Source organism: Capra hircus, chromosome 10, assembly GCF_001704415.2.
Source record: "Capra hircus breed San Clemente chromosome 10, ASM170441v1, whole genome shotgun sequence".
Classification (NCBI taxonomy): Eukaryota; Metazoa; Chordata; class Mammalia; order Artiodactyla; family Bovidae; genus Capra; species Capra hircus.
In genome coordinates, this window is record NC_030817.1 from 76,283,314 (window position 1) to 76,310,948 (window position 27,635).

At 46.3% G+C, this 27,635-nt stretch overlaps 1 protein-coding gene and 1 long non-coding RNA gene across 12 annotated transcripts; one reads left to right on the forward strand and one right to left on the reverse strand.

Moving 5' to 3' along the window:
* Positions 5,635-15,179, reverse strand: KLHL33 (kelch like family member 33). 2 transcript variants are annotated; one of them, XM_005685411.3, is made up of 5 exons: positions 15,086-15,179; positions 14,034-14,810; positions 8,536-9,460; positions 8,250-8,417; positions 5,635-8,155 (listed from the first exon to the last, which is right to left on the reverse strand). In XM_005685411.3, the coding sequence occupies exons 1-5, from the start codon at positions 15,168-15,170 to the stop codon at positions 7,603-7,605; spliced, it is 2,508 nt and encodes an 835-aa protein (XP_005685468.2). In that variant the 5' UTR covers positions 15,171-15,179; the 3' UTR covers positions 5,635-7,602. The 2 variants fall into 2 exon arrangements, with proteins under 2 accessions (XP_005685468.2, XP_017910002.1); XM_018054513.1 differs by having other exon boundaries at positions 15,050-15,095.
* LOC106502531 lies at positions 14,751-27,614 on the forward strand. Of its 10 annotated transcripts, none has more exons than XR_001918725.1 (4): positions 15,319-15,422; positions 15,762-15,976; positions 22,312-22,452; positions 26,255-27,614. It is a non-coding gene; the product is annotated as an uncharacterized LOC106502531 (long non-coding RNA). The 10 variants fall into 10 exon arrangements; XR_001918721.1 differs by lacking the exons at positions 22,312-22,452; positions 26,255-27,614 and adding exons at positions 16,440-16,511; positions 16,773-17,459 and having other exon boundaries at positions 15,762-16,277; XR_001918719.1 differs by lacking the exons at positions 22,312-22,452; positions 26,255-27,614 and adding an exon at positions 14,810-14,986 and having other exon boundaries at positions 15,269-15,422; positions 15,762-17,459.

Consider the following 27,635-nt stretch of genomic DNA (forward strand, 5'->3'; position numbering starts at 1 on the left):
AATTCAGAAGCAAGTTACTTGGTAAAAATAGAAGTAAAAGGAAAGGGAAGGTCTAAAGCAATGGCCTATAACTGGATGTAAATATCAAATGATCAAACCTGAGTGAACTAAGAGCATGCCTATGTCCATCTGGGAGAGGTCCTTGGATTACAAAAAAATTTTTGGAGCCATTCTGAATGAGTGATGCAGAACTGTTTCCCAAAAGGTGGGACCAGACTCAGGAAAGAGACAAGTGACCTTTACGATGGTAATGCTAGTGCTGATCATAAAGAGCAGAGCCAAACAGATTCCAGCAGGAGAAACATGCTTAACTCGATAAAACAGATTATGATTATCTGTCTCCAGTAAAATATCCCTTTCCTAAGGGAAGAAAAGTTATGACCAACCTAGATAGTATATTCAAAAGCAGAGACATTACTTTGCCAACTAAGGTCCGTCTAGTCAAGGCTATGGTTTTTCCAGTGGTCATGTATGGATGTGAGAGTTGGACTGTGAAGAAGGCTGAGCACCGAAGAATTGATGCTTTTGAACTGTGGTGTTGGAGAAGACTCTTGAGAGTCCCTTGGACTGCAAGGAGATCCAACCAGTCCATTCTGAAGGAGATCAGTCCTGGGTGTTCTTTGGAAGGAATGATGCTAAAGCTGAACCTCCAGTTCTTTGGCCACCTCATGGGAAGAGTTGACTCATTGGAAAAGACTCTGATGCTGGGAGGGATTGGGGGCAGGAGGAGAAGGGGACAACCAAGGATGAGATGGCTAGATGGCATCACAGACTCGATGGACATGAGTCTGAGTGAACTCCGGGAGATGGTGATGGACAGGGAGGCCTGGTGTGCTGCGATTCGTGGGGTCACAAAGAGTCGGACACGACTGAGCAACTGAACTGAACTGAACTAAAGGGTAGGCTTCCCTAGTGGCTCGTCGGTAAAGAGTCTGCCCGCAGTGCGGGTGACCTGGGTTTGATCCCTGGGTCAGGAAGATCTGCTGGAGAAGGAAATGGCAACCCACTCCAGAATTCCTGCCTGGAGAATTCCATGGACAGAGGAGCCTGATGGGCTACAATCCATGGGGTCACAAAGAGTCGGACAAAACTGAATGACTAACTTCACTTTTCCTAAGGGTGGGGAGTGGGCGTCCCAGGTTGCTCAGTAGTAAAGAGTCCGCCTGCCAAGCAGGAGAGAGGGGTTCAATCCCCAGGTGGGGAATATCCCTTGGAGGAGAAAGTAGCAATCCACTAAAGTATTCTTTCCTAGGAAATTCTGTGGACAGAGGAGCCTGGTGGACTACAATTTATGGTCTTGAAAGAGTCGGACACAGCTGAGCATGCATACAAGCCTGGGAGGGTGCTTGCATTCTCAGGTGACAACTGAGCTTCATCTCAGAATCGAGGGCACCAGATCCCACCTAACTTCTTTAGTTGCCTCTCTTACCACCTATCCCATTAGTCCCAACACTCTTTTTATAAGAAATATTTTTATATTCCCTGTTTGATCCTGAGCTATAAATTATAAATAGTGTACTTCAGCTAGATACACAGTCTAAAAGTTTATAAAATGTCTAAAGAGATATTAAAAAACAGTAGAGAGAAGGTAATTTATTATAAAATACTATGTGTTTATATACATAAGTAGTTGGACACAATAAGAAGACATAATGAGATACTTAGATGTATACATCTCTATAAAATCACCTTGAATTTAACAGTTACAGATGCAGCATGATACGGGGATGTTCAATGGTGATTCAGATATCACAAACAGAATTGCTGATGCAGCATGATTTTCCAAGATAATTTTTAGCAAATTTTTGAACGAAACAAGGTATAGTCATCCCACATTGTTCATGGTAGTGGCATTCCTAGAAATTTTAGTGTATATTAAACTATGCATAAAATGCCTTATATTTCTATTTGAAATAACATTAGAGCCTAATTGTGTGTGTGTATGCTCAGTTGCTCAGTTGTGTCTGACTCTTTTGGATCCCATTGACTATAGCCTGCCAGGCTCCTCTGTAGATGGGACTTCCCAGGCAAGAATACTGGGGGGGGTTGCATTTCCTTCTCCAGGGGCTCTTCCCCACCCAGGGATGGAAGCTGCCTGTTCTGCACTGTGGGTGGATTCTTTATGGCTAGCCACCAGGGAAGGTTCTATTCAATCTATGCAAGTCTATGCAAGCCCACTTGCACTGGACAAGTGGTTTATGAACAAGCACCTATTTGAGAGCACTTGCTATCAACCAGGGATTGAACCTAGGCCACAGCAGCAAAAGCGCTGAGTCCTAACCATGGGACTGCCAGGGAATTTCACCAGATTCTTTTCCATTATAGATTGCTAGAATATATTGATAACCTTTAACTATTTCCACTTTTAGAGTCCAAGTAAGAGTTTCATCAATAAGTTTCATCCATGGAGGTGAATCTACACTGGAGATGTGGTATGATAAAGAAAGCAGGCTCAAAGTCCTTCTACTTGTGTTTAAATAATGCTCAGCATTTATAAACTCTATGACCTTGGGTGCATAAATTCATGCCTCTGAGTTTCAGTTTCCCTATCTGTAAAATGAGGGTAATAATAACATCAACTTTTTATGGGTTTTATTGGCATTTAAAAGAGATAATGCATGTAAAGCACTTAACACACTGCCTGGCACATAGCAAACACTTAAACTAGTTCTTTCTCTGTTATGAGAGTTGGCGTTCATCAGTAAGTTGTTTGAAAAGTATGTAATGCATTGGGGCTCAGATTACCCGTCTGCTGATGAGTCAAACTGATATATAACTAGAAGACCTCTAGCCCCCTAAGTGCCTTACCCTCAGCTGGAGTCCAGATGAATCCATATCCCTATCGCAGGAGCAATGTTAGTCTGCATTAGCTGGGCATAAACCTGTAACCCTCTGTATGGCACTCGTGGTCTCAGGGGGTGCTGCAGCACACTGGCCCCTTTTTTTGGCATCATGTAGCTCACTAATCTAAAAGGATGTAGCCTGGAAACTGAATTTACAAACTATCAGCTAAATTCTTTTCAAGACGTGCATGGAGGTTCTTAGGACTATCCCAAGTTCTGTAGCTTGGGACTATAATAACCCTATGATGTTCATATATAGGTGTTATCCCTGTTTTATGGATTAAGATACTGGCATTCAAAGTGATTAAGGGATCTACTCATGATAACCAAAACAGCAATTGATTTGGAGCTTGAGCTCAAGTTACTATTTCTAATTCAGTTCACTCTCAAGCTGTACTTTTTTCACTGTTCTGATGAGAAATACAAATGATTGTATTTTGAATCATCTATAAACGTCTATCAGAGGAAATAAAGACTATAAAAGACAATAATCTCACCGCTAATGACATACACATGTATTCATGCTTGTATATATGCATATGTATATATATATGTATTTTTTTTGTAGTTGTATTAGCAGGAGTTGTGATAAATTCACACTTTTCCAGCTATGATCCTTTGATCCCAAGAGTTAGCTCAGATTTGGAATGTAGTTTGTGGCCCTAAAAGAGTAATTATGACTGTCCTGCATATAAACCTAACCTGTGATGCTTGTCCCAGCCAGTCTCTGGGTCCCCATGTTATGTCACTTGGGGATTGCACTCACTGAAAATGTTCCTCTTCATTATCCAGACTGTGCCACCTGCCTTCGCTTCTTACACTGTGTAAAGGAATTACACTCTCTCCAAAATAGCTTCATTCCATGTACTACTGAACAATCTTTCTATGTAGTTTTTCACTCTTTAGAGTTGGATATTGTTGCCTCTATATCCTGGACTGTCAGTCTAGATAAATAATGGCACTTAGTTTTGCAGTAGGATATATATATATATTTTTTTGGATGCTCTGGAGGGCTTTTGGGATCTTAGTTCCCCAACCAGGGATTGAACCCTGACCCGCAGCAGTGAAAGGGCCAAGTCCTAACCACTGAACTGTCAGGGAGTTTCCTGAAGTAGGATTTTTATGTGATATTTACTCTTTTGTATATATTTTTCCTTTGTTTTTTAAACTTCTCTGCTATCAGATTTCCAGATGCCCAGGACAGTATATTTGACAGGGAAAATACTGGGAGAAGGAATCAGTAAAGTTCCTGTTTCAGTAGTACAGAATTCCATGATGAGTCGAGTGAAAATAAGAGGAGAACAAGCTCAAGGTGATATGAAACAAGCTCTAAGAAAAATGATAGCACCAACAAAGCATGATTGAGTCCAAAATGATGATAGTGGTAAATCCAAGTGGAGGTGAGGGCTGCTAAAAAACAGAAAAATTTAACCAGAACCCAAGTGAGTCATTAAGGCCTAGGATAGAGGAGAAGTGAGCTTTCTGAAGAGCACTATGAAGCAAGGTAAGAGAGGAACATGGACAACCCAGAATTAGGTGTGTGCGTGTGTTAGTCGCTCAGTCCAACTCTTTGTGACCCCATGGACTGTAGCCCACCAGGCTCCACTGTCCATGAATTAGGCATAGGAGACTCTTATAGTCTAACAGACTTAACGGTACTGAAACTGCACACTTCCTAGTCCTATCCAGTATCAACCTGGAAAAGATGAGAGCAAGTGTGCAAATTCTACCCTCATCCAGAAAGGAGTCTGAAGGAAGACTGTGGAGGCAGCAAGTAGGGGAGGATATACAACACTTTGGCTCATTATCTGATTTACCAAAATAAGAATCCTGCACCTCTAGGAATTCACCAAACTGTTGCCTAATTCCTGGATTGCCATGATTGCCCACTCTATAGGAATGATTTCTGTCCTAATTTCTGATTCTCACTCCACTTCCCTTCTGGAGGCGAAATATTGCCCTGAATCTCAGTGCACTTGCCCAAGGCCCCATCTTGTTACCTGGCTTAATCCAGAACCCTCTCACTGAAGAGTGGACCATTGGCCAGGGTCCCCCTTCACATCAGAAACCTTTTCCTCTCTTCTCATTCCAACCACCGTTTCAAAACTAAGGCTAGCAGACTTCCCTCGTGGTGCAGTAGATAAGAATCTACTGCCAAGGCAGAGGGCACAAGTTCAATCCCTGGTGTGGGAAGATTCCACATGTTGCGGAGCAACTAATGCCTGCATCACAACTACTGAGTCTAAGTGCTGCAAATTCTGAGGCCCGTGCACCCAGAGCCTGTGCTCCACAATAAGAGCAGTTACTGCAGTGAGAAGCCTGCACACCGCAACTAGAGACAGCCTTTGCAAGGCAACGAAGACCCAACGCAGCCAGAAATAAAATTAATGAAAAATTTAAAAGCCTAGTGATAGAGCCTTCTGCAACCATCTCCCCCCTTCTACATGCTTTTGGACTATCAGCTCCACCTGGGATGGCACCATACCCTCTTGGACACCATGATTTGACTTTCTGCAGCCTCTTTGGATTGGAGAAATAAGAATAGGAGAGTGCACCATCTCTGGAGACAGGGAAAGAGAAATTTTTAGTTTTCAAAAGCCAGTTTTCAAGCCAGCCAGTTCCTACAGAAAGATGAAAGAGAATGAGGATGGCCTTAGGTTGTTTAATTTGGTGGGAAATAGGTCATAGTGACATGAGGGAGAATGGTTTTGGTAGTACAGTGGAGACAAAAACCAAATTACAAGGGATATGGAATGTTTTTTTTTTTAATGGAAAACACAGACAAGAATGATTCAGTCATGGTGAAACCTTTATTTAAGTCTGTCTTTGCATACAAATCACCAAGAACTTGATCACAGAAGTTCACCCTAAAGACTCAATCCTTGTAGTTTCTCAGCGCTTCCAATTTCCTTCTTCCCTGTCCTGTTTAATCTTTCTTCTCTGTTCTGTTATATATTCTACATAACCCTCCTCATTTTCAACTATGTTCCTAAACAGAGATACAGAAAAAAAAAACCCTTAGCAAAATAATGAAATCTCAAAACAAACAAAAACACGTGAAGAGGAAGAAAGAAGCAAGGGAAGCTCCCTCGTCTTGACCTTAGCAGAGTAAGAATCTTAATAAGCAGCGGTAAGAGAAAATTGACCTGTACAAAGAACTGGCCCTCCTTCGCCCTAAGCGGCTCGGGGGTCAGAAGTGGAAACACCAGACAGGAAAGATGTAGGGGAGTTGTGGAGGAAGGGAACACACAATTGTTAACTGAAAGCCCCTGTCTTCAGGAAGCTTTCAGGGAAGAGAGTAGGCTGGAATAGCAGCAGAATTCCCTGAAGAACCCCTGGAATACTGACTTCCCCTTTGCTGTGGAGACACAGGGCACCATACATCCCATTTGCCTCTTTCTTCTGACTGGAATGCCTCCCTCCTCAGACTGGTGAGTTTCTAGGGAACCTTCAAGATCCAATCTATACCCATCAAATGATGCCTTCCCTCAAAGAAGGCTTCCTGGACAGAGTTCCCTCTCTGTGCTCTGGGCTTTCATACCTTCAACTGTGAGGCTTGTGGGGTGTGAGGCTCTTGTGAGAACTATGAGGCAAGTGTCCATACCTCTAAGTCCACTGTAAAACTTGTATTTGCTTACAAGTCTGTGTTCTGGTCAAAATCCCTGACCTTGGGGTGCTTAGTGCCTCACAGTGTACCTGGCACACAGTAGATAATTTCTAACTGTGAGGGAGACAGGAGAAAAGATAGAGAAGGGGAAAGGGGATGGAAAAGCAGGATAGAGGAAGAGAGAGAGGAAACATCTGACTCAGCTTTCCCTGGCCAGGAGAAAGGGAGATGGATTCAAAACACTCTGGAAGAAAGGAACAGAGAAATAAACCACTTTTCGGGGTCTTCTCTGCCTCTCTCCTCTCTGCCGCTTCCTCTCACACCACACACCACAACTGTACCGTTTTCCCTCCTGATCCCTCGATTCATCCCAAAGGGGAGGAAAGAAGCCAGTCAGCCCCTGACCTCTCCCACCCCATGCCCTCAAATCCTTCATCCCTTTCCACATGGACGCCTCCCTCTTTCTCCTCATCTTCCCCACCTGCAGCCTTCCTGCCTGGTTGCCCTGGCATCTCAGGCCCCTGTGCTATGCCGGGTCCAGAAGGGAAATTCATCCTCAGATTTAAATCCAAGAGGCTCTTAGGGGCAGCCTGCGGTGTGTGGCTGCACAAACGCTAGACTGGGTCTACCAGCTACCTGAGAAAGAACATCATCAAGAGGGTTTGGGTGTCCCAGGAATTGGAGAGTAAAAAGAAGCAGCAGTTACAGTCCTCCCAACATACTCCTCAACTCTTTTCACAGATGACCTTTCCTCATTTTTCTCCTTCATCCATTGGTCAGAATCATAATTTCCCTGACTGTTCTCTCATGGCCCCTACACCTTTGCTACCAATGCTTCATGACTGTCTTCCTAATTAGATGCACTTTCCCCACCAAGAATCGAGCCAGGGTCCCTAAACCTTGTAGAGTCGCCCCTAGGTCTCTTCTCCTTACCTAGATATTCAACCGCCTCTCCTTCCCCCATACTCTCCCTAGGAATTCCAGAACCACCTTTTCCTCAACGCAGATCATATATACAAAAGCAATTTATGAGTTGTAAAGCACTGCGCTAGAATGAAATGCTGTGATGAAAAAAGCCTTCTCTTTCTCCCTGCACTCATCATCTCTGTCCTCTCTTATCCCTTCCTCCCTCCATCCACCACTGCTTCCCTCTCACCCAGCAGGTTTAGTTTGATGCCGTGTAGGAACCAAAGCCACGTGCTGCACAGCGGGCAGAGTCAGGATGCAGGCAGGCATCTCAGCCCGAGGCCTCGGCAGAGTTCCCAGGCACAGCCATCGGCCCAGGCCAGGACAATAGGCATGGATAAGGTGCGAGGGGGCATAAGTACGGTGGCTGTAGCCCCCCAGCACCAGCAACTCCCCCTGCAGCACGGCACCTGCAGCCCCGACATGGGGGAAGGGCAAGGGGGTCAGGTGAGTCCAGCTACCAGTACTTGGATCATAGGCCTCGAAGCTCAGCAGATCCCCAGTCTGACCTAGCCCACCTGCTACATACAGCCGCCCACCCAGAGCAGCCATGACGTGGCCAGCCCGAGGCACCCCCATAGGGCTCAGAAGTGTCACCGGCTTCTCAACTTTGGGATCGTAGTGCAGCAACGAGGCCTGGTACTGGCCAGTCTCACTGCAGCCACCGCTCACGTACAGCTGGCCCTCCAAAACAGCAGCTGCGTGGGCAAAGCATGGCGCGGGAAGAGGAGGTGCTGGCCTGTGGAGAACAGAGCACGTGGTCAGGCATCAGTCATCTTCAGCTCTCCTCTGCCAAGACCCCTGATGCCTGAAACACCACCTTCCCTGCTCACCTCCAGACATTGAGCTCAGGATTATAAGTCTCCACAGACCTGAGGGCAATACCACTGTCTCGTCCACCCAGGGCATAAAGCAGTCCATCCAGCGCCACGAGGGGGAAAAGGCTCCGAGGCTGGCACAAAGGTGCCATCTCTTCCCAGTCCTCTTGACTGGGGTCCCACCTGGAGACAGTGGGACAAGAGATGGGAAGAGTGACCCTGGGAGTCTGCTGTTGGCTGGCCCACAAACTCCCTCAGCTGCCCACCTTGGGACCTGCCACTCTCTGGAGCCCATCCATACCTGAGAGTCGAAGCCAGGGTGTTAGAGTGGCTGTAGAAATCCTGTCCCCCACACACGTAGAGCACACTTCCTGCTAGGCTCGCAGCCCCGTGCCGGAAGCGCCCGGGGGCAGGCAGGGCAGGCAGCTGCCCCCACTCCACAGTTCGAACCAGTCCTATGCCGCAGCGAAAGGCCCGGGCCCACCACACTCCTCGGGATGGCTGTCTGGCGGCCATGTCTGATCTGAGCCCGTCCCCGCCAATCACCACCAGTGCCTGGTCAGGCTCCCTCCGTCTCTCTTGTCCTGGAACCTCAGCCTCCACCATCAGCTGATGCAGCAAGTCGGGGCTCAAGGGTGGAGGCAGCCCAGCTGCCCTTACCCTCCGCAGCTCCCTGGTGGACATACGGCCAAAGCGGACGCATCGAAGCAGGGCCTTGGCCTCTGACTCCTCGGTGTCAGGGTTGGCAGCTAGCCAACGCCGTACAGCCACGAAGGCCTCGAACTCCTCCTGCAAGTGTAGCTCATCACTGTCCAGGAGCTCAGCCAGGCAGGCTGCCGGCAAAGTAGGGAAAGTGGAGCACAAAGCCACAGCCGGCAGGTGCGTGAGGAGGTAGTGACGGGCTTTGCTCCAGAGCCTCTCCAACCCTGGGGCTTCTGCCATGGGGATCAGGGCCAGGCAACGGGCAGGGCTGAGGCCTCGTGCCAAGGCTTTCTGGCACAGAGCCAGGCAGGAGGAGCTCTGGTACTGCAGAGCAGCCTGGGCAGCTCTCAGTAGTCCTGGCCACTTTGCCCGCACAACCCCAGAGTAGGCAAAAGAGACGAGGAGTCGCAGGTCCTGGGCAGAGATGGTGTGCAGAGACACCTCTGTGCCCTGGGATTCCCTCATCCCACTCAGCAGCATGGCCCCAAAGAACTCACTGCCACAGGCGAGGGCTGCTCGGTGCACTGCAAGAGGGAGAAGCAGAGGGGAATCCAGAGTGTGGCAAACCACTAGGCACTCTCTCAATTTCACAACCCCCACTTTGCGTTAACCACCCAAGACCACAGGCTAAACTGACATGCGCACCAGACCACCACTAGGTGCTCGTTAAAATTAAATTTTCACAGACCCACCCCCAGAGATTTTGACCCAGTAGCTCCAGAGGGAGATCCAACGAATTTGTGTTTTAACATTTTCAAGCACCCTGCATGATTCTCACGTTAGTGACCTGAAGACACTTTGAAAAACATTGTGTGCATGTGGTCCGTCGTGTCCAACTCTTTGCAATCCCATGGACTGTCGTCTGCCAGGCTCCTCTGTCTATGAGATTTTTCATGCAAGAAATCTGGAGCAGGTTGCCATTTCCTCCTCCAGGGGATCTTCCCCACCCAGGGTTCAATTGTGTGTTTCCTTGTCTCCTGCATTATTAGCAGGCAGATTCTTTACCACTGAGCCACCCGGGAAGCCCCTTGAAAAACATTGCTTTAGTTTTTTTGATGCAGGCCAATTAGAAAAAGGGTCTTGACTGATTATGTGGAGAAGAGGCTATAAAGAACATTTGATAAAAGGGGGTAAAAAATAAACTGCAAAGACCAATGTGCAACTTATATATGTCTTTCCATACTGTGCACAGAATAAAGTTCTTTCCTCTACAATTAGAAGAGCCACTGACATCAGCCATTCTGTTAGTCAGATTTTACTTAGAAAATGTTACCACACTCAGGAATGGCTATGATTCAACCTCATCTAACTGTCATCTTCTCTTACCCAAGATTTAGTGCTTAATACTTCCCACGTGTTATAGTTTTTCTTTGCATATCCACCTCCTTGACAGTGTTATGGAATCACGACACTGTAAACTGGAGGCCTTCAAAAACCATCTAGTTCAATGCTCCTTTTAAGATAAGGAAACTGAGTCCTAGCGAAAGGGAGTGACTTATTTTTTATCTCCATGTAGTAGCTGTCTGGGCAGAGTGTCATGCACTGTGACTGTTGCCAGGCTGCATTGAGGATACTTGCGTATCAGTTCCCTGCTTATGTGCATGGCCCTCATGACACTGAAAATGTCCTATTAAAAATTAAAAATAAATAAATTATTTAAAATGCTGTTAGGGGACTTTCTTAGTGGCCCAGTGGTTAAGAATCCATCTTCTAGGGCAGGGGATGTGAGTTTGATCCCTGGTCAGGGAACTAACATCCCACGTACCACAGAGCAACTAAGCCCATGTTCTTTCGAGCCTGCACACCACAACTAGAAAGCCCTCGTGTAGCAGCGAAGACCTAATACAGCCAAATAAATATGTTTTTAAATTGTTAAATAACTAGAACTCATATGCTTGAAGGCAAAAGGAGAGGGGACAGCAGAAGATGAGATGGTTAGATAGCATCACTGACTCAACGGACATGAATCTAAACTCCAGGAGTTAATGAAGGACAGGGGAGCCTTGCATGCAACAGTCCATGGGGTGGCAAAGAGTCAGACACAACTTAGCGAACAACAACATATGCTTCCTAATGTAACTCAATCTGAGGCAGTTGGCATCAAGTATGAAGTATTCTGACCAAGATATTTAACTTTAATCTAACCTTTAGATTAACTTCAAGTTTATCTAGGAAATTGAAAGGATAAAAGAACAAGTTAAAAACAAAACACAGAAGGAAAATGCATACAAATCTAGAAATTGGAGCTTTCTATGGGAAAACTAATCTTGTTTCTTCAATAAGTCAAATCGTTAAAAAAAAAAAGGGAGGAAAAAGAAAGGGAAAGAGGACTGGACAAGAGTAAAGGAAGCTTCAGAGACATCTGAGTTCAGTATAAAGCTTGATTGGCTCCTGAATTGAGCAGAACAGCTCTAACAGACACTATTTTGGACAAGTGAGAACATTTCAGTGTGGATAAGTTGATACTGAGAAAAGGGCTTCCCTGGTGGCTCAGAAAGTAAAGAGTCTGCCTGCAATGCAGGAGACCCGGGTTCAGTCCCTGGGTCAGGAAAGATCTCCTAGAGAAGGGAATGGCAACCCACTCCAGTATTCTTGTCTGGAGAATTCCATGGACAGTGGAGCCTGGTGGGCAACAGTCCATGTGGTTGCATACGCATAGAGTTGGACATGACCGACTGACTAACACATTAATTTTGTTAGATAGTGTGGTTATATGAGAAATGTCCTCTTTTAGAGATACACATACCCAAGTATTTATGAGTGAAATACTTTAAACTTCACCAAAAAATAAATAGATGAAACAAATATGGTGGTTTAGTTGCTAAGTTGTGTCTGACTCTTGCAACTCCATGGACCATAGCCCGCCAGGCTCCTCTGTCCATGGGATCCTCCAGACAAGAATACTGGAGTGGGTTGCCATTCCTTTTTCCAGAAACAAATATAGTAAAATGTTGATTGTTAAGTCTGGGTGATGAGTGTTTTAGTGGTCATCTTAATACTCTCTTTTCTTTGCTGTGTTTGAAATGCTTCATTACAGAAAAGCGGGAAAATGCTGCTAGAAGTCCTCTGAGGCAGGTCACACAGACCCAAGCTCCCAGTGAGGTTTATGAACCTCAGGCTACTTTGACCAGCTGCAGCATGTCCACCTCTCTCAAAGGGCAAGTGATGTCAGCATGGCTCTCCATTGTCTTTTTAAGCAGTAGGTAGTAGCTCAGTGCTTCCCAAGCAGTAAACATTAGGGACAGCTTTCACATATATATTGCCCTGAGAAAATCTGCATTCCTCAAGTAAACCATCTCCTCTTCCACACCATCAATCAGCCTATAGCTCAGCCAACTGTCAAAGGAGTTACAACCACTTGTATTTTGTGCCCCTTCTTACTCATCATTATTCTCCAGAATTTTATGTGACATATTCCCACCATTAAGTTGGAATGTTTCTTAAGCAAGTGAAAGCATCCATATAAGTATGTTTAAATTCCAAATCCTAGTGAAAACTTTATAACTATGAAATTTTAAATCCCCCGTCCATCTAGTGCTATCAGAAATTATAACAAATACTTCAAAATCTGTTATGGACTAAACATTTGGGCCCCTCCCAAATTTATATGTTGAAGCCTTAATCCCCAACATAATGGTATCTGAAGGTGGAGCCTTTGGGAGGTAATTAAGTATGAGGGGTGGAACTCATGAATGGGATTAGTGCTCTTATAAGAGAAGACATGAGATCATCAATCTCTCTGTGTCTCTCTCTGCCATGTGAAGATATAGTGAGAACATAGCCATCTACAAACTGGAAAGGAGGCCCTAACCAGAACCTGACCATTCTGGCAGCCTGATCCAGTCTCCAGAACCGAGAGAAATAAACTTCCGTTGTTAAAACACCCAGTCTATGGTATTTTTGTTATAGCAACTCAAGTTGACTAAGATAGGATGCTTTTCCTTTGGGGAATCCCAGAAGCACTTTGGGTCCTAGTCATTTTCTAATGGGTAGTAGCTATGTGACTTTGGACATGTCTTAAAGTCTGATTTCCTTATCAGTAAGGTGTAAGCACTGAACTAGATAATATCTAAACTAATCCTTTTTAATTTTAAACTTTTATATGTCTACACTGTGGCTCCATTTGCCAGGTGCTATGTGCCTTTGGTTTGGCTGCATAAGAAGCAATGTATGGACTAGTGAGAGCAGACTGGGCTAATGGATGTGGGCTTCTATCCTGATTTTCACCAGCCAGCATCTCTGAATTTAATATTCTTTATCTGCAGCTAGAAATACCTGAGATTAAAAGAGACGGCATGTGCAAAAAAAAAAAAAAAAAAAAAATTCTGTTACCCAGTACCTCACTAAATGTTAATAGAATCTGAATAATTCTCAACTTATTCAATCCTCTTTAGCTTTCCTTGGGGCTTCCCTTGTAAAGAATCTGCCTGGAATGTGGGAGACCTGGGTTCGATCCCTGGGTTGGGAAGATCCCCTGGAGAAGGGAAAGGCTACCCACTCCAGTATTCTCGCCTGGAGAATTCCACAAACATGACTGAGCGACTTTCACTTTAGCTTTCCTAGTGATGAGCGGAGTTAACTTCAAAATGCCACAACCTGGTAGCCTTAGATTCTGGGAAAACAGTACCAGACCTTGCTCATGAGCTGTAGGGTCCTTGTCTGCCATGGTGTCAAGCTCACTTAGGCAGAAGGACACACTATAAATTTTTCCACCATGTTCCTCCAGCTTTTCCTATGTCTTAAATAGAAGATGCCAAGAAGGGCCTTATGGTTAATCTCTGTTTGAGTCAATCACCTTCTGCTTGTTCTGCTGGCATGGACTATATCTTAGCGCCTGCCAGCTGAATGGAAGTTTCTTGTTTCTGGGCACAGGAAAAGCCACAGCATAAATCTGTCAGTGCGCCTAGGAAAACAACTCAACTGCGCATGCCCCATTCTCAGTGGGTCAAGAGAGGCGCCAAGGCCACGCCCCGGGAAATTCTGATTTCAGCAGGGATCAAAAGCACTATGCTGGGGATCGAATCAGCTACTGCTTGCACACACCATTCCAGGTGGCATATGCACCTGCCTCAATGCAGTGCCCCCCCAGGCCCTCACCCCGCAGCCGGCAGCCGCCTGCCTCCAGCTCCAGGTCGCACCCGATGCCTTCTTGGTACAGAAGCTCAATGCTGCGCAGGTTTTCTCTCAGTTCCTCTGCCTGGCTGGGCTGCTTTTCATCTTCCCATCCACTTCCAGTCCCCTGGCGTCCCCACTGGGCCGCAGCCTTTACCCGGGGGGCTCCCAGGGCTTCCGCGGCGACCAGCACATCCTCCCGTGAGGCGGGTCCCAGCACCCCCTCGTAGGCAAAGGTCAGCACGGCCTCCCAGGCCGCCGGGGTTACGTCCAGGCTGAGGGGGGGTTGCGGACCTCTGCCGCCCAGCAGCCTGCCTCTGAAGAGGCTGCTAACTGAGGCCAGGATCACCCGATGCACCCCATACGCTCTCCCCGCGACTGACACCTCTTCGTCCAGCAGCAACCCCTGCTCTCGCAGCCGCTGTGCCTCCGCGAAAAACTGGCTGGGATGCTCCTCGCTGCACAGCCCCTCGGGCTCCGCAGAGTCTTCTCCACCCTCCTCATCTTCCTCCTCCTCTTCTTCCTCCAGGGACAAGGGTGGAGAAGGAAGGCTCCCTGGGGTCATGGGCCTGGGGCCAGGCTCTTCCAGAGGAAAAGGGGGCAAACCAGGATCTTCATCCGGGGACGGAGGCCAGGAGGAGGTTCTGTGGGTGGGCAAAGGGAGGTCAAGGTCGTCCTTCTGGACCAGAAGAGAGACTTCCTCTGCCGCAGAGGGATGACGTGTGGAGTCCGAGAGGCTCATGGCCCAAGTTCGCTGGATCGCTACAGACAGAAAGAGGAAAGAGAAGAGAGGGTAAGAGCTGGACCCACAGAGGCCAGAGGAAGCCCTGCCTCCAGCCTCGTTTCCTACTTCAACCGTCTCCCCCTATCCCAAGGCTCTAGCATCTAGGCTACACCAGGCAACTAGGAAGTGCACTGGGGGTGCAAAGGCCAAAACAGTGAGTAAAGATCCAGTGCCTGAAACTGTACCCCACCCATCTCCCCGCCATCCCTGTAGTCACCCTCCTAAGACACCAGCGTCCCACTTATCCTCTCACTTGGGCCTGCTCTACTTCTGACGGAGTGGCACAGGGAATGCAACCCTGTCCCTGTCAGTGGTGGCACCTGGCTAATTATAGCCATTGCTGGCAGGCGAGGGGCTGGTCTCTGGGTGCCCAAACTCCAACACCCAATCCCCTGGGCCTGACCTGAGATTACCTCCTCCGCTCTTCCACTTGGAGGTGACGTCCTGGTGCTGAGCAAAGCAAACTGGGAAGCCAAGGAGGATGAGGGGATGTGGTGGAGTGAGCCAGCCCAGTGTCCACTGGGCTGGGCTGGAGAAGCGGGTGAAGAAAGTCTGGACTGATACGGGGGAAAGTTGGGAGAGAGTGAAGGGTGAGTTTAGGGGTCAGTCCTGGCCTTTGTTGATTTTTCTGTGCATGCTAAAGCTGAGACCCTGGGGCGAACAGTATTGGGGTGAATCTCAGATATAACCCATCTGGTCCAAGAAGGGCAGAGGGCTGGGGGAGGTGAAGGGGTATGGGTCAGGGCTACCAACTGTAACCTACCCTTAGTGAGGGATTTCCTTGTCCTGAGGTGGAGTCAGTGGTGAGAAAGCCAAACCCAACCCTGGGGCTGCTCTCCACCAGATGGTTCAACAGAGAGGCACCCTCTGATTGTTCTGGCCTGTGAAATGGGTGATAGTGACTAACCTCCACGTGGATCCTCTTACAGCCTCCCCTTCACAAGACAAGGTGGCCAATACTTTGAGCCCCTACCAGGAAGAGGAGGAAGTGCTACCCAGCAGAGACAAACCCCAGGTCAGCCTCTTCCCTCCCCTGCCAACAAGGACAAGGACACTGGACCCTGAGTTCTCTGCCATCTCCATGGTCCTGGGACAGCTCCATCACAGCCACATGTTTCAGGAAGCTCTGCTCAGCTCTGCCATGGTGAGACTCATAGCTCACAGTGAATCCACAAAGGTTGGATGAAATCCCCTCTTCTGGGCGATCCATCCTCCATTAAACTCCTTGGGACTGACCTCCCTCCATAGCACCTCCAGGTCTTGTTGCTGACATGCTGGCTGGGGAGGGGTCTTGGCATCTCATTCAAGGGACATTATTTTTTCCACCTCTACTCAGGAGCCCCATGTGTAACCATGCTCCTAAAAAGATCATCTGGAGAATTCGGGACTGACAAGTCCAGACCTGGCAAGTCCCAGTTTGTGTTAGCTGGACCACGGAAGTCATGGTAACAGATTGGTGCTCAGGATTCTCAAAGGTTGAATGCCTGAGATGGGGGAGGCATGCATGAAAAGAGGGTCTTGCTCCAGAGGAGAGTCTCAAGGGTACCTCTGAGGGTGAGAGGGCTGAGGATGACCTTGACTCCTCCCTCCCTACCCTGCTTCCTCAGATCTATTGCATGCTGGACATCCAGGGCATTAGCCTCTACCTGCTGCTGCCTTGGCTCACTGCTCAGGCACAGGTATGGGCTCATCACTCTGTGGGACAGTAGGAAGGGCTTTAGGACTCGGCCTGGGTGAATTAAAGGAGACCCATTCCTATCCCACTCCAGGGCTCAGATGGCTCATTATGATACTTCTGTCAGCTTTAGCCGCTAATATCACCAGCCTGTATATCTCAGTCACCCCCACCAGTGGAGAGTCTCTTGTGACTCCATGATCTCTCAGGGCCCCCAGTCCCGTCGAGAGTTGCTGAGACTGACTGACTCTTCTCTCCTCTCTAGTGGCACCTACTTCCCTGTCTAGCACAGCCCGCGTTCTGAGTTTAGCAGTTCCATGGAAGCATCTTTGCTTTCTCCAATGCAGTAGCCATGGCTGTGTTTATGGTAGGCTACCTGAAGACCCTTTGGACCTGTTCTGGATAAAGCCCATCTCCTTCCTTGCTGTGCCCTTTGCTCAAGTCCACTGACCATCCAGCTTATACTTTTGTGGCTTCAGCCGGGGCAAGTCAATTTTTTTTTTAATTGAGAATAATTGCTTTACAATGTTGTGTCGATTTCTGCCATACAATGATGCGAATCAGTATATAAATACCCCCTCTCTTTGTAGCCTCCCTCCCACCCACTCCTTATCCCACCCCTCTAGGTCATCACAGTGCCCTGGGCAATTCATTTTAAGAATTAGATGGAGGCATCAAATCAGCCAATAAAGTCTCTGTGACCCCCAACCTCTGTGTTCTGCCCTTCCAGGAGCATGGAGCACAGCTACTAAACACGGATCCTGTAAATGAGTTTTGGGTGGTGGGCCTGGTGACTGTGACTATCCTTCTGGGTGTGGCACTGGCAGGCATGGAGTGGGAGTCCAAGGCAGGAGAAGGGGAATTGAGTTGGGGGTGAAAAGACTAAGGGGATAGCAGTGAGAGCTAGACAGATCAGGAGCAGACTGGATGTGGGGAGATGTGTGTGTGTGTGTCTGTGTGTGTCTGTGTGTGTCTGTGTGTGTCTGTGTGTGTCTGTGTGTGTCTGTGTGTGTGGTTGACAGAGCTGATTTCCAGGGACACAAGCCTGAAACTAGCCAGTTCTGCAAGGAGAGACTCCCCATGCCAGTTCTTGAAGGGGAAAGTAAAGAGGACTCCTTCTAAGGATCTGTTGGGATGAGCCCTAGACATGATTACCACGTGAGAGGTGCCCTGTTTCATGCTCCCAGATAATTATAATCTTCAGATTCACCTCTAGCATGGGAAGGGATGCTTTGCAGTTTGAGGCAAGAAGGGAAAGGACAACCATTCAGCCACAACCCTTTATGGAAAGAGGCTGGCAGGAAAGGGAACAAGAGGTTGGAGAGAACAGTGAAGATGAGACGCAGAGAGGGAGGAGGAAGAGTTATTCCTTCTCTTCCATCACCTCTCTCTCTCTATCTCCCTGGGGGACGGGGCGTGGGGGATGGCACCCGTCAGGTTCCAGGTGCAGATTATCTTCTGCCTCATCTTCCTCTCCTTTATCAACTACCTCCTGGGGACACTTCTCCCCACAAACCCCAGCCAACAAGTCACTGTCTTCTTTGGGTGTCAAGGGGAGACAGTGGGAAATTGACCGAGAAATCTGTACCCTCCTCAGAAAAGACCCCTTGACTTCTGATTCTCTGTGTCACTCACAAGCTGGCCAGCAGACCACTCAGAGTCCTTGTTAAGTCCCTGGGCCAAAATTCCCTTATGCTTCCCAGCCTAACTTAAGTCACCAACACTCAACTGAGTAGAGGGGTAATACTCTGGACTGAATGAAAGAAACCAGGAGGAGCGCCTCAAAACCTCATATCTTCTTTCTGTTCCTTTACATAGGAAGCATTTTCTTAGAAAATATGGTTCCACAGTGGTGAGTGTGGTCTAGAGGGCAGTGTCCTTGGTGTGTTTTCCATCTTCTTCTCAGCCACTGGGGTACTCACCAGGACCAGAACCTCTGGGGATCTCAGGGTGAGAAGGATGTCCAGGTTTGGAGCACACTCTATTGCCCCTCTTCTCTCCACTAATGGGTAAACTTTTGTTAATATTACCCTACTACAGGTATCCCCACATGAACTGTCCTTGCCATCTCATGGACCACACTTTCCTACCTGAGCATTTGTGCCACAATTGATAGGTCCTCCACTTCTGCCTTCAGTGTACAATGACCTAGAACCCTGGTTTCTGCTTCTCTGAAGGTTTAGGTGATGAAATGAGCAAGAGGAATTCATCAGTTATATTAAAAGTAGTTTGTATGCTAGTAGGCCCCCAGTACTTGGATGCCATCTCAAAAACAACAGAACGATCTCTGTTCATTTCCAAGGCAAACTATTCAATATCACAGTAATGATGAAGAAGCTGAAGCTGACCTGTAATGATGAAGAAGCTGAAGTTGAACAGTTCTATGAAGACCTACAAAACCTTCTAGGACTAACACCAAAAAAAAAAAAAAAAAAAGATGTCCTTTTCATTACAGGGGACTGGAATGCAAAAGTAGGAAGTCAAGAGATGCCGGGAGTAACAGGCAGATTTGTCCTTGGAGTACAAAACGAAGCAGGTCAAAGGCTAACAGAATTTTGCCAAGAGAATGCACTGGTCATAGCAAATACTCTCTTCCAACAACACAAGACTCTACACATGGACATCTCCAGATGGTCAACACTGAAATAAGACTGATTATATTCATTGCAGCCAAAGATGGAGAAGCTCTGCACAGTCAGCAAAAACAAGACTGGGAGCTGACTCAGATCAGCTGGCTCAGATCATGAACTCCTTATTGCCAAATTCAGATTTAAATTGAAGAAAGTAGGGAAAACCACTAGACCATTCAGGTATGACCTAAATCAAATCCCTTATGATTATACAGTGGAAGTGACAAATAGATTCAAGGGATTAGATCTGATAGACAGACTGCCTGAAGAACTATGGACAGAGGTTCGTGACACTTGTACAGGAGGCAGTGATCAAGACCATCCCCAAGAAAAAGAAATGCAAAAAGGCAAAATGGTTGTGTGAGGAGGCCTTACAAATAGCTGAGAAAAGAGAAGCTAAAGGCAAGAGAGAAAAGGAAAGATACACCTATTTGAATGCAGAGTTCCAAAGAACATCTGTAAAGCATCTGCCTACAATGAGGGAGAGATAAGAAAGCCTTCCTCAGTGCTCAATGCAAAGAAATAGAGGGAAACAATAGAATGGGAAAGACTAGAGATCTCTTCAAGAAAATTAGAGTTACCAAGGGATCATTTCATGCAAAGATGGGTATAATAAAGGACAGAAATGGTATGGATCTAACAGAAGCAGAGATATTAAGAAGAGGTGGCAAGAATACACAGAAGAACTATACAAAAAAAAAAAAAATCTTCATGACCCAGATAACCACGATGGTGTGATCACTCACCTGGAGCCAGATATCCTGGAATGTGAAGTCAAGTGGGCCTTAGGAAGCATCACTATGGACAAAGCAAGTGGAGGTGATGGAATTCTAGTTGAGCTATTTCAAATCCTAAAAAATGATGCTGTGAAAGTGCCGCACTCAATATGCCAGCAAATTTGGAATACTCAGCAGTGGCCACAGGACTAGAAAAGGTCAGTTTTCATTCCAACCCCAAAGACAGGCAGTGCCAAAGAATGTTCAAACTACTGCACAATTGCGCTCATCTCACATGCTAGCAAAGTAATGCTCAAAATTCTCCAAGCCAGGCTTCAACAGTAAGTGAACCATGAACTTCCAGATGTTCAAGCAGGTTTTAGAAAAGGCAGAGGAACCAGAGATCAAGTTGCCAACATTCACTGGATCATCAGAAAAGCAAGAAAGTTCCAGAAAACCATCTACTATTGACTATGCAAAAGCCTTTGACTGTGTGGATCACAACAAACTGTGGAAAATTCTTAAAGGGAAGGGAATACCCTTCCCTTCCCTACCCTTAAAGGGAAGGGAATACCACCTGTCCTGCCTCTTAAGAAATCTATTTGCAGGTCAAGAAGCAACAGTTAGAACTGGACATGGACCAAAACTGGTTCCAAATCTGGAAAGGTGTACTTCAAGGCTGTATATTGTTACCCTGCCTATTTAAATTATATGCAGAGTACATCATGAGAAATGCCGGGCTGGATGAAGCACAAACTGGAATCAAGATTGCTGGGAGAAATATCAATAACCTCAGATATGCAGATGACACCACCCTTATGTCAGAAAGTGAAGAGGAACTAAGGAGCCTCTTGATGAAAGTGAAAGAGGAGAGTGAAAAAGTTGGCTTAAAGCTCAACATTCAGAAAACAAAGATCATGGCATCCGGTCCCATCATTTCATGGCAAATAGATGGGGAAACAATGGAAACAGTGACAGATTTTATTTTGAGGGGCTCCAAAATCACTGCAGATGGTGACTGCAACCATGAAATTAAAAGACACTTGCTCCTTGGAAGAAAAGCTATGACCAACCTAGACAGCATATGAAAAAGCAGAGACATACTTTGCCAACAAAGGTCCGTGTAGTTAAAGCTATGGTCCAGTAGTCATGTATGGATGTGAGAGTTGGACTATAAAGAAAGCTGAGTGCCGAAGAATTAATGCTTTTGAACCGTGGTGTTGGAGAAGACTCTTAAGAGTCCCTTGGATTGCAAGGAGATTGAACCAGTCAATTGTAAAGGAAATCAGTCCTGAATGTTCATTGGAAGGACTGATGCTGAAGCTGAAATTCCAACACTTTGGCCACCTGATGCAAAGAACTGACTCCAAAATCTGAACTTGGAGAAGACCCTGATGCTGGGAAAGATTGAAGACGGTAGGAGAAGGGGACAACAGAGGATGAGATGGTTGGATGGCATCACCAACTCGATGGACATGAGTTTGAGCAAGCTCCGGGAATTGGTGATAGACAGGGAGGCCTGGCATGCTGCAGTCCATGGGGTTGCAAAGAGTCAGACTCAACTGACCAACTGAACTGAAGGCCCCTATCCCCCTTTTCGGCAGTTCTCTCCATCCTTCATTTCACTGATGAATTGTGTGGTGTACTCTGATTACTGAATTTGGTCCTCCCCCAACTCTATTCCTCTTTAGCATTGGTGGTACCCAGACAGTCCTGCTGCTTTGGGTTGGGGGTTCTCTCCGCATGAAGGGATGTGTGTCCTAAATCTCATTTCCGGGTTCCTGCATGATTTGAGATGCTGGGCCTTTTTTTTTTTCTTCCCACTTTGGCTATACCAGGTCTTAATCGTGGCATGTGAGATCTTTTTAGTTACAGCATGTGGGATATAGTTTCCTGACCAAGGGCTGAACTCATGCCCCCTGTGGTGGGAACGTGGAGTCTTAGCCACTGGACCAGCAGGGAAGTCCCTGAGATGTTTGAGGAAATAGGACTGATGTAGGTGTACAGAGTGGGTGCTGCCTAGTGTCAGATCGCCAGTATGACTGGTGTTTCAGCAGATATTGAGAGTCACAGTCTTGCCTCTGTGGGCTCTCTGACTATGACCAGGTGAGTGAACCAGAGGGGAAGATTAGAGAGATAAATCTTACCTAACCCATTTCCCAGCATAGAGTAGATGCCCAAAAATCAGTAATGACTTAAGTGGATTCAGGGAGGAGGAGCCAAAATCTGACAAAAGAGGGATTTCTGTGATGGTGGGTACTGGCCGTGGGGAGAGTGGCTAGAGTCTCCAGCTAAATATGTCTGAACAGGCTTATGGTTACCAGTTTGGAAGAAATGCCAACAAAACAGAAAAAACTAAAGAGTAAAGAAGCCCTTTATATCTAAATTCCCAAGGACAGAAATTTCAGGGGACACATTCTCTGTTCCCTGTTGAATCTGGGGTTTACTGTCTCTGTAGCCAAAAGGCCTTTGAAGACTTGGTGGCCTTCTACGGAGTCCAGAAGCCATACCAAAGGGGGACCCGACGTCTACCTCTCTCAACACTCCTGTTCCTTCAGGCTATACCTCTGAGCAGGACCTGTGGACAAACCCAAAGCAGGTGGGTATACAGGAACTGCCCCATTAAAGTGGGGCAGCTGTCTCCGACTACAGACTGACAATGGTGCTTACCCTGGTCCTGCTTGCTTTTCCTAACCATGCAGTCAGAGCGGCACATGTTCCTTCATGAAGTCCTATGGCTGCTCTCACAGACATGAGTCTGGGAAGATTCCGAGCTACAGGGTCACAGACCTCAGGGGTTGGACTAGTTCAGTGGTAGAGAAGCTGAGCAACAGGTTCTCTTTCTCACAGAGCCTTCTGTAACAGGAGCCTACTTGTCATCCCATCAGCCTGTCCTGGGGTGCTATACCTGAGCTGGCTGAAGATGCTGTCCAGGGGCCTCATGTTCCTATTGCCTTCATCTGTGAAAATCAGCAGGACACTCTGATCCTTTACTGTTAGTAAGAGGCTCAGGAAGTGAGACAGCTAGGAGTTCATAATTTAGGACTCAAGGAGCCATTTTAATCTCCTGGTTCCACAAACTTCGGGTCTATTCTTGTGTAGCCCAAAGCTTTGGACGTACAAGGTTTTGTTATTATTTTTGGTTGTGCTGGGTCTTCGTTGCTACACACTAGTTTTCTCTAGTTGCTGCAAGTGGGAGCTACTCTCTAGTCGCAGTGCGCAGCCTTCTCGTTGCAGTGGCTTCTCGTTACCAAACATGAGCTCTAGAGCATGTGAGCTTCAGTAGCTGTGGAACATAGGCCTGAGTTGCCCCATGGCAGTGGGGTCTTCCCAGACCAGAGATGGGTCCTATGTCCCTGCATTAGCAGGTGGACTCAACCTCTGGACCACCAGGGAAGCCCCATACAAGAGTTTTACAACAGCCGTTTCCTGGTGGCTCAGATGGTAAAGCGTCTGCCTACAATGCGAGAGACCTGGGTTTGATCCCTGGGTCGGGAAGATCCCCAGGAGAAGGAAATGGCAACCCACATCAGTCCTCTTGCCTGGAAAATCCGATGGATGGAGGAGCCTGGTAGGCTACAGTCCGTAGGGTTGCAAAGAGTCGGACATGACTGAGCGACTTCATTTTCATTTTAAAGTTTCCTAAGGAGAGAACCCCTCCTCCACTGAACAATACGAACTGCAGCTTCAGTGCCAAAGACAGCCCTTCTCCAAAATCCATTCCACCTCATGATATTAATAAAAATTTACAAATAAATACCTGAGGCTAAGGTGTAATAACAAACTTGAAAACTCCCTGAGCCTAGAGAAACAGATCATTCCTGTTCTCAAATACAAGAATTCATCTTCTATCTTCCATCTCAAAGCTTCCACTTTAGACCTCTACCCCTAAATGCATTTCAACCCATTTATGTCTATCCTTTGTAAAAAACCGAAAGAATATTTATCATCATTTCCTACGTAATAAGTAATCAGAAACTGTCTCCAAGCTCATGTGATCTCAATTTTAAAAAATTTTTTGCCCAAGTCGTATTTTATAGTCCTTTATTTCTTTGGTTTAGTTTCCCATAAATTTATTCATTTATTCTGCAAATACTAATTGTAGTCAAATTCTCCACCATTGAGCTACGCATGAGTGCATGCTAAGTCACTTCAGTCAAGTCCGACTCTTTGCAACCCCACGGACTGTAGCCCGCCAGGCTCCTCTGTCCATGAGTTTCTCCAGGCAAGAATACTGGACTGCCACGATTGAACCTGTGTCTCTTACGTCTCCTGCATTGGCAAGCGGCTTCTTTACCACTAGCACCACCTGGGAAGCCCACCATGGAGCTATACCTGCTAGCAAATACTAATTCAATGTCCACTATGTGCCAGACCCAATTTTAAGTACTATGAGATGATATGTCAATGAATAAAACAAGATACTCCTCCTCTCAGGGAGTTTATATTCCAACAAGAGGACAAAGAACATAATAAATACAACCATTAGATTACAAGGTGATTAGTGCTATGCAGAGAAATAAAACAGGAGAGTAGGCTAGAAAGCACAAGAGGAGTACAATTTAAAGTAGGGTTGTCAAAAAGACCTCACTAAACTAAGTTGAGCCAAGAGCTCTGGGAAGAGCCTCCCAGGCAGAGGGGGCAAGACCTTAGGGGAGATAGACCTGCTGTGTTTAAGGAAGAAAAGACAGAGGAGGCTGGAGCAGAGTGAATGACAAGTAGCAGGTAATAAGGTCAAAGCAGTAAAGGGGGAAGGGTGGGGCAGATCATGGAGGTTCTCGCAGGCCTTGAAAGGACTCTGGATTTTATTCTGAGGTAGGAACACATGGGAGGATTTTGAGAACAGTGACATAATCTGGCTTCCACATTAATACTATTCACTCTGAATGACTGCCGAAGAGAATTGACTATAAGAGGGAAATGGTGGAAACATGTAGGCCAGCTCCTGCAATAATCTTAGAGATAGATAACTCTGGCTTGGGCTAGGATGGCAGCAGTGAAGTCCAGCAGTAGATTCTGGATAGATTGTGAAGGTAAAGTCAACGTGATCTGATGAACTGGAGATGAGAGAGGTGTCAGGGGTAATACCAAGGCACGTTGATGTGAACAAATGTAAGGATGGAGTTGTCACTGACTGAAATAGCAAAGACTGCAGCAGTCAGCTGGGACAAGCTCAATTTTGTATATGTTAACTTTGAGATGCCTATTAAGCATCGAAGTAGAAATGCTGAGGGCAACTAGATATTCGGGATATAAGTCCAGATTGGAGCTAAAAAATGGGGAGCCCACCACAATGCAATGGCTTTAATGTGTAAGACTGGATGACATCACTCGAAGTATATATGTAAATAGGAAATAGTCCAAGGACTGAACTCTCAAGAGCTATGGCGATTAGGAGAAACCAGCAAAGGCAACTGAGGCAAACCAGAGATTATGTCCTAAAGCCAAGTAAAGACAATGTTCCTAAGAGGGTGTGCCAAATTCTGCTGACAGCCTGTGTAAGATGAAGCAGAAGATGCCATTGGATTTGGTTCATGCATGTCCTGGTGATCATGGTAACAGTTGGGTGCAGTCAACTTAACAGGAAACTGGTGGAGAGGAAGTGCAGATGACTCTTTTAAGATATTCTGCTATAAAATAGAGCAGAATGAATAAACTATAAAGATATATTAGTACAGCACAGGGAATGTAGTGTTTTATAATAACTTTAAGTGGAGTATCATCTATAAAACTACTGAATCACTATGTTATACATCTGAAACATAATACTGTAAATCAACTATACTTGAATTTTAAAAATAACTCGTGTTTTTAAAAATTTGAACAGGAAAATTGGAAGCAATTGGAAGGGGAAATGGGGTCAAGAGAGATTTGGGTCTTTGTTAAGATGAGAAAAATGACAGCGTGATTTGCACGCTCCAGCATATAGGATGCTCCAAAAGAGAAAGGAAAATACTGACCCTACAGGAAAGATGAGAGATGTCCTTGAAAGAGCTTGGGACCAGCTGTCCAAGGATTTGGAAGGGAGCCTGGGCAGTTTGTTTAGAGCAACGCTTCTCAACCTTGACACAAATGACATTTAACCCCAGATAATTCTGTTGGGGGAAGCTGTTCTGTGTACTGTAAACTATACTGCAGCAGCCTTGGCCTCCACCCAGAGCACCACCTCTCGGTTACAACCCAATGCCCTCTGGGAGCAAACTCAGCCCCAGATGAGAACCACTGGTATGTAGCAACAGTAGAGAAAAATATAAACAACAGCAAAAATAATGAGGAAAAAAAAAAGATACAGTAACAGGAGAGAAAGCAGAGCATATGGGTATAAATGCTGGAAGTTATGGTAAGTGTAGTGGTAGAAGCTTGTGAACCTTTTCACTGTCTCTATTTTCTACCAAAAACAGTGAAGGGGATGTTGGAGATGTGAGGGATCAGAAGGAATAAAACAGGATCAGAAAAGAGGTAAGTAGTGAATTCCCAACTTTGATGCTGCAAGCAACACAGAGTTCCACCCCACCCCCCCAAAAAGGAGGGCAAGTGAAAAGACTAGCAAATACTACTTTTAGCATAACGGACCCACTGAAGTTTCTTGGTAATGAATTTAAAGTCAACGTGGCTGTTTTTCCCCAGCCCTTTCAGCTGAATGGGTGTAGGCATAAAGTCAGTCAAGAGTTGAGTGTGACAAAAGCAAGAGAAGCAAAAGAGATTAGTTGTTTGCAATGAGGTGCTCATGACTGGCACTTAGTTGGAGGACAGAAGTGAAGACACGTGGAGTCAATTGGAAAAATAGGAAGTAACGGTGGGAGAGTGGGATGTTTGAGACTGAGATATGGATTACCAGTAGGGCTGGAATACAACCAGAGGAAGGAGTAGCTGAAGTGGGACTATCGGACAAGATCAGTGGAGGTGCAAAGAACTGAGACCAGTTCACTGTTAGCAAGATAATCTATATGGATATTTAAAGCACCAAGATTTATGACAGATATTGTTTTAAAGCTGAGGTATGTTAGAGATGAGAGTAGTCTAATAGCAGCATGAGGAAAAATGCGGCCTCCCACACTGCCTCCAGGCCAGCCTAGAGCTACAGTGGGTGTGACAGAACCCACCGCCACTACAGGTGGCAGGAGCAGCAGAATCCTCAGGAGAAACCAGGGCTCAGAGCACAACCATGTACAGGGAACATTCAGAGATGATGCTGAGGATACATGGGATTTCTGCTAATGACTGGCTGCTACTTCAGAGATTACAAAAAGAATTGCAAGAGTTAAAAGAAGCGGGTGGACAGGGACAAAAAAGGGAATGGAGAGTAATGGTTATTAGAGTTTAAAAGAGAGGTGACTTGATAGTCACACTTCTTCTGGTGACTGGTATAAATAAAAGTGCATGATGAGGTTAATTCTGGTGGTTGTGGCAGGACACGTACCCAGGGCCTCCCTCTGGTCTGCCAATGGAAATGTCTGTAGGCTTAAGTGTATGGAGGAGGGACAGTTTTACTTTTGAGTTATCAATTAGTATGAAATTATATCTGGCTTCAGGCTGCTTTCAGGGAAATCCTGAGTACCTACACTTCAAAGAATTTAAACAAGGTGATGAATGTAAAGCAATTAACACAAGACCTGATGCTAAAATAGTACCAATGATAATGCATTCCTAAGGGAAGGTTAGAATATCTCAGAGATTCTCCTCAACTTTAGCTCCAGAACAGCAGCTCCCAAGGCTACCTGCAGTCCGCCAGGGTGCTGCTCCGACCCCTGCCCTCCTTATCCATCGACCCATCAAAAGGAT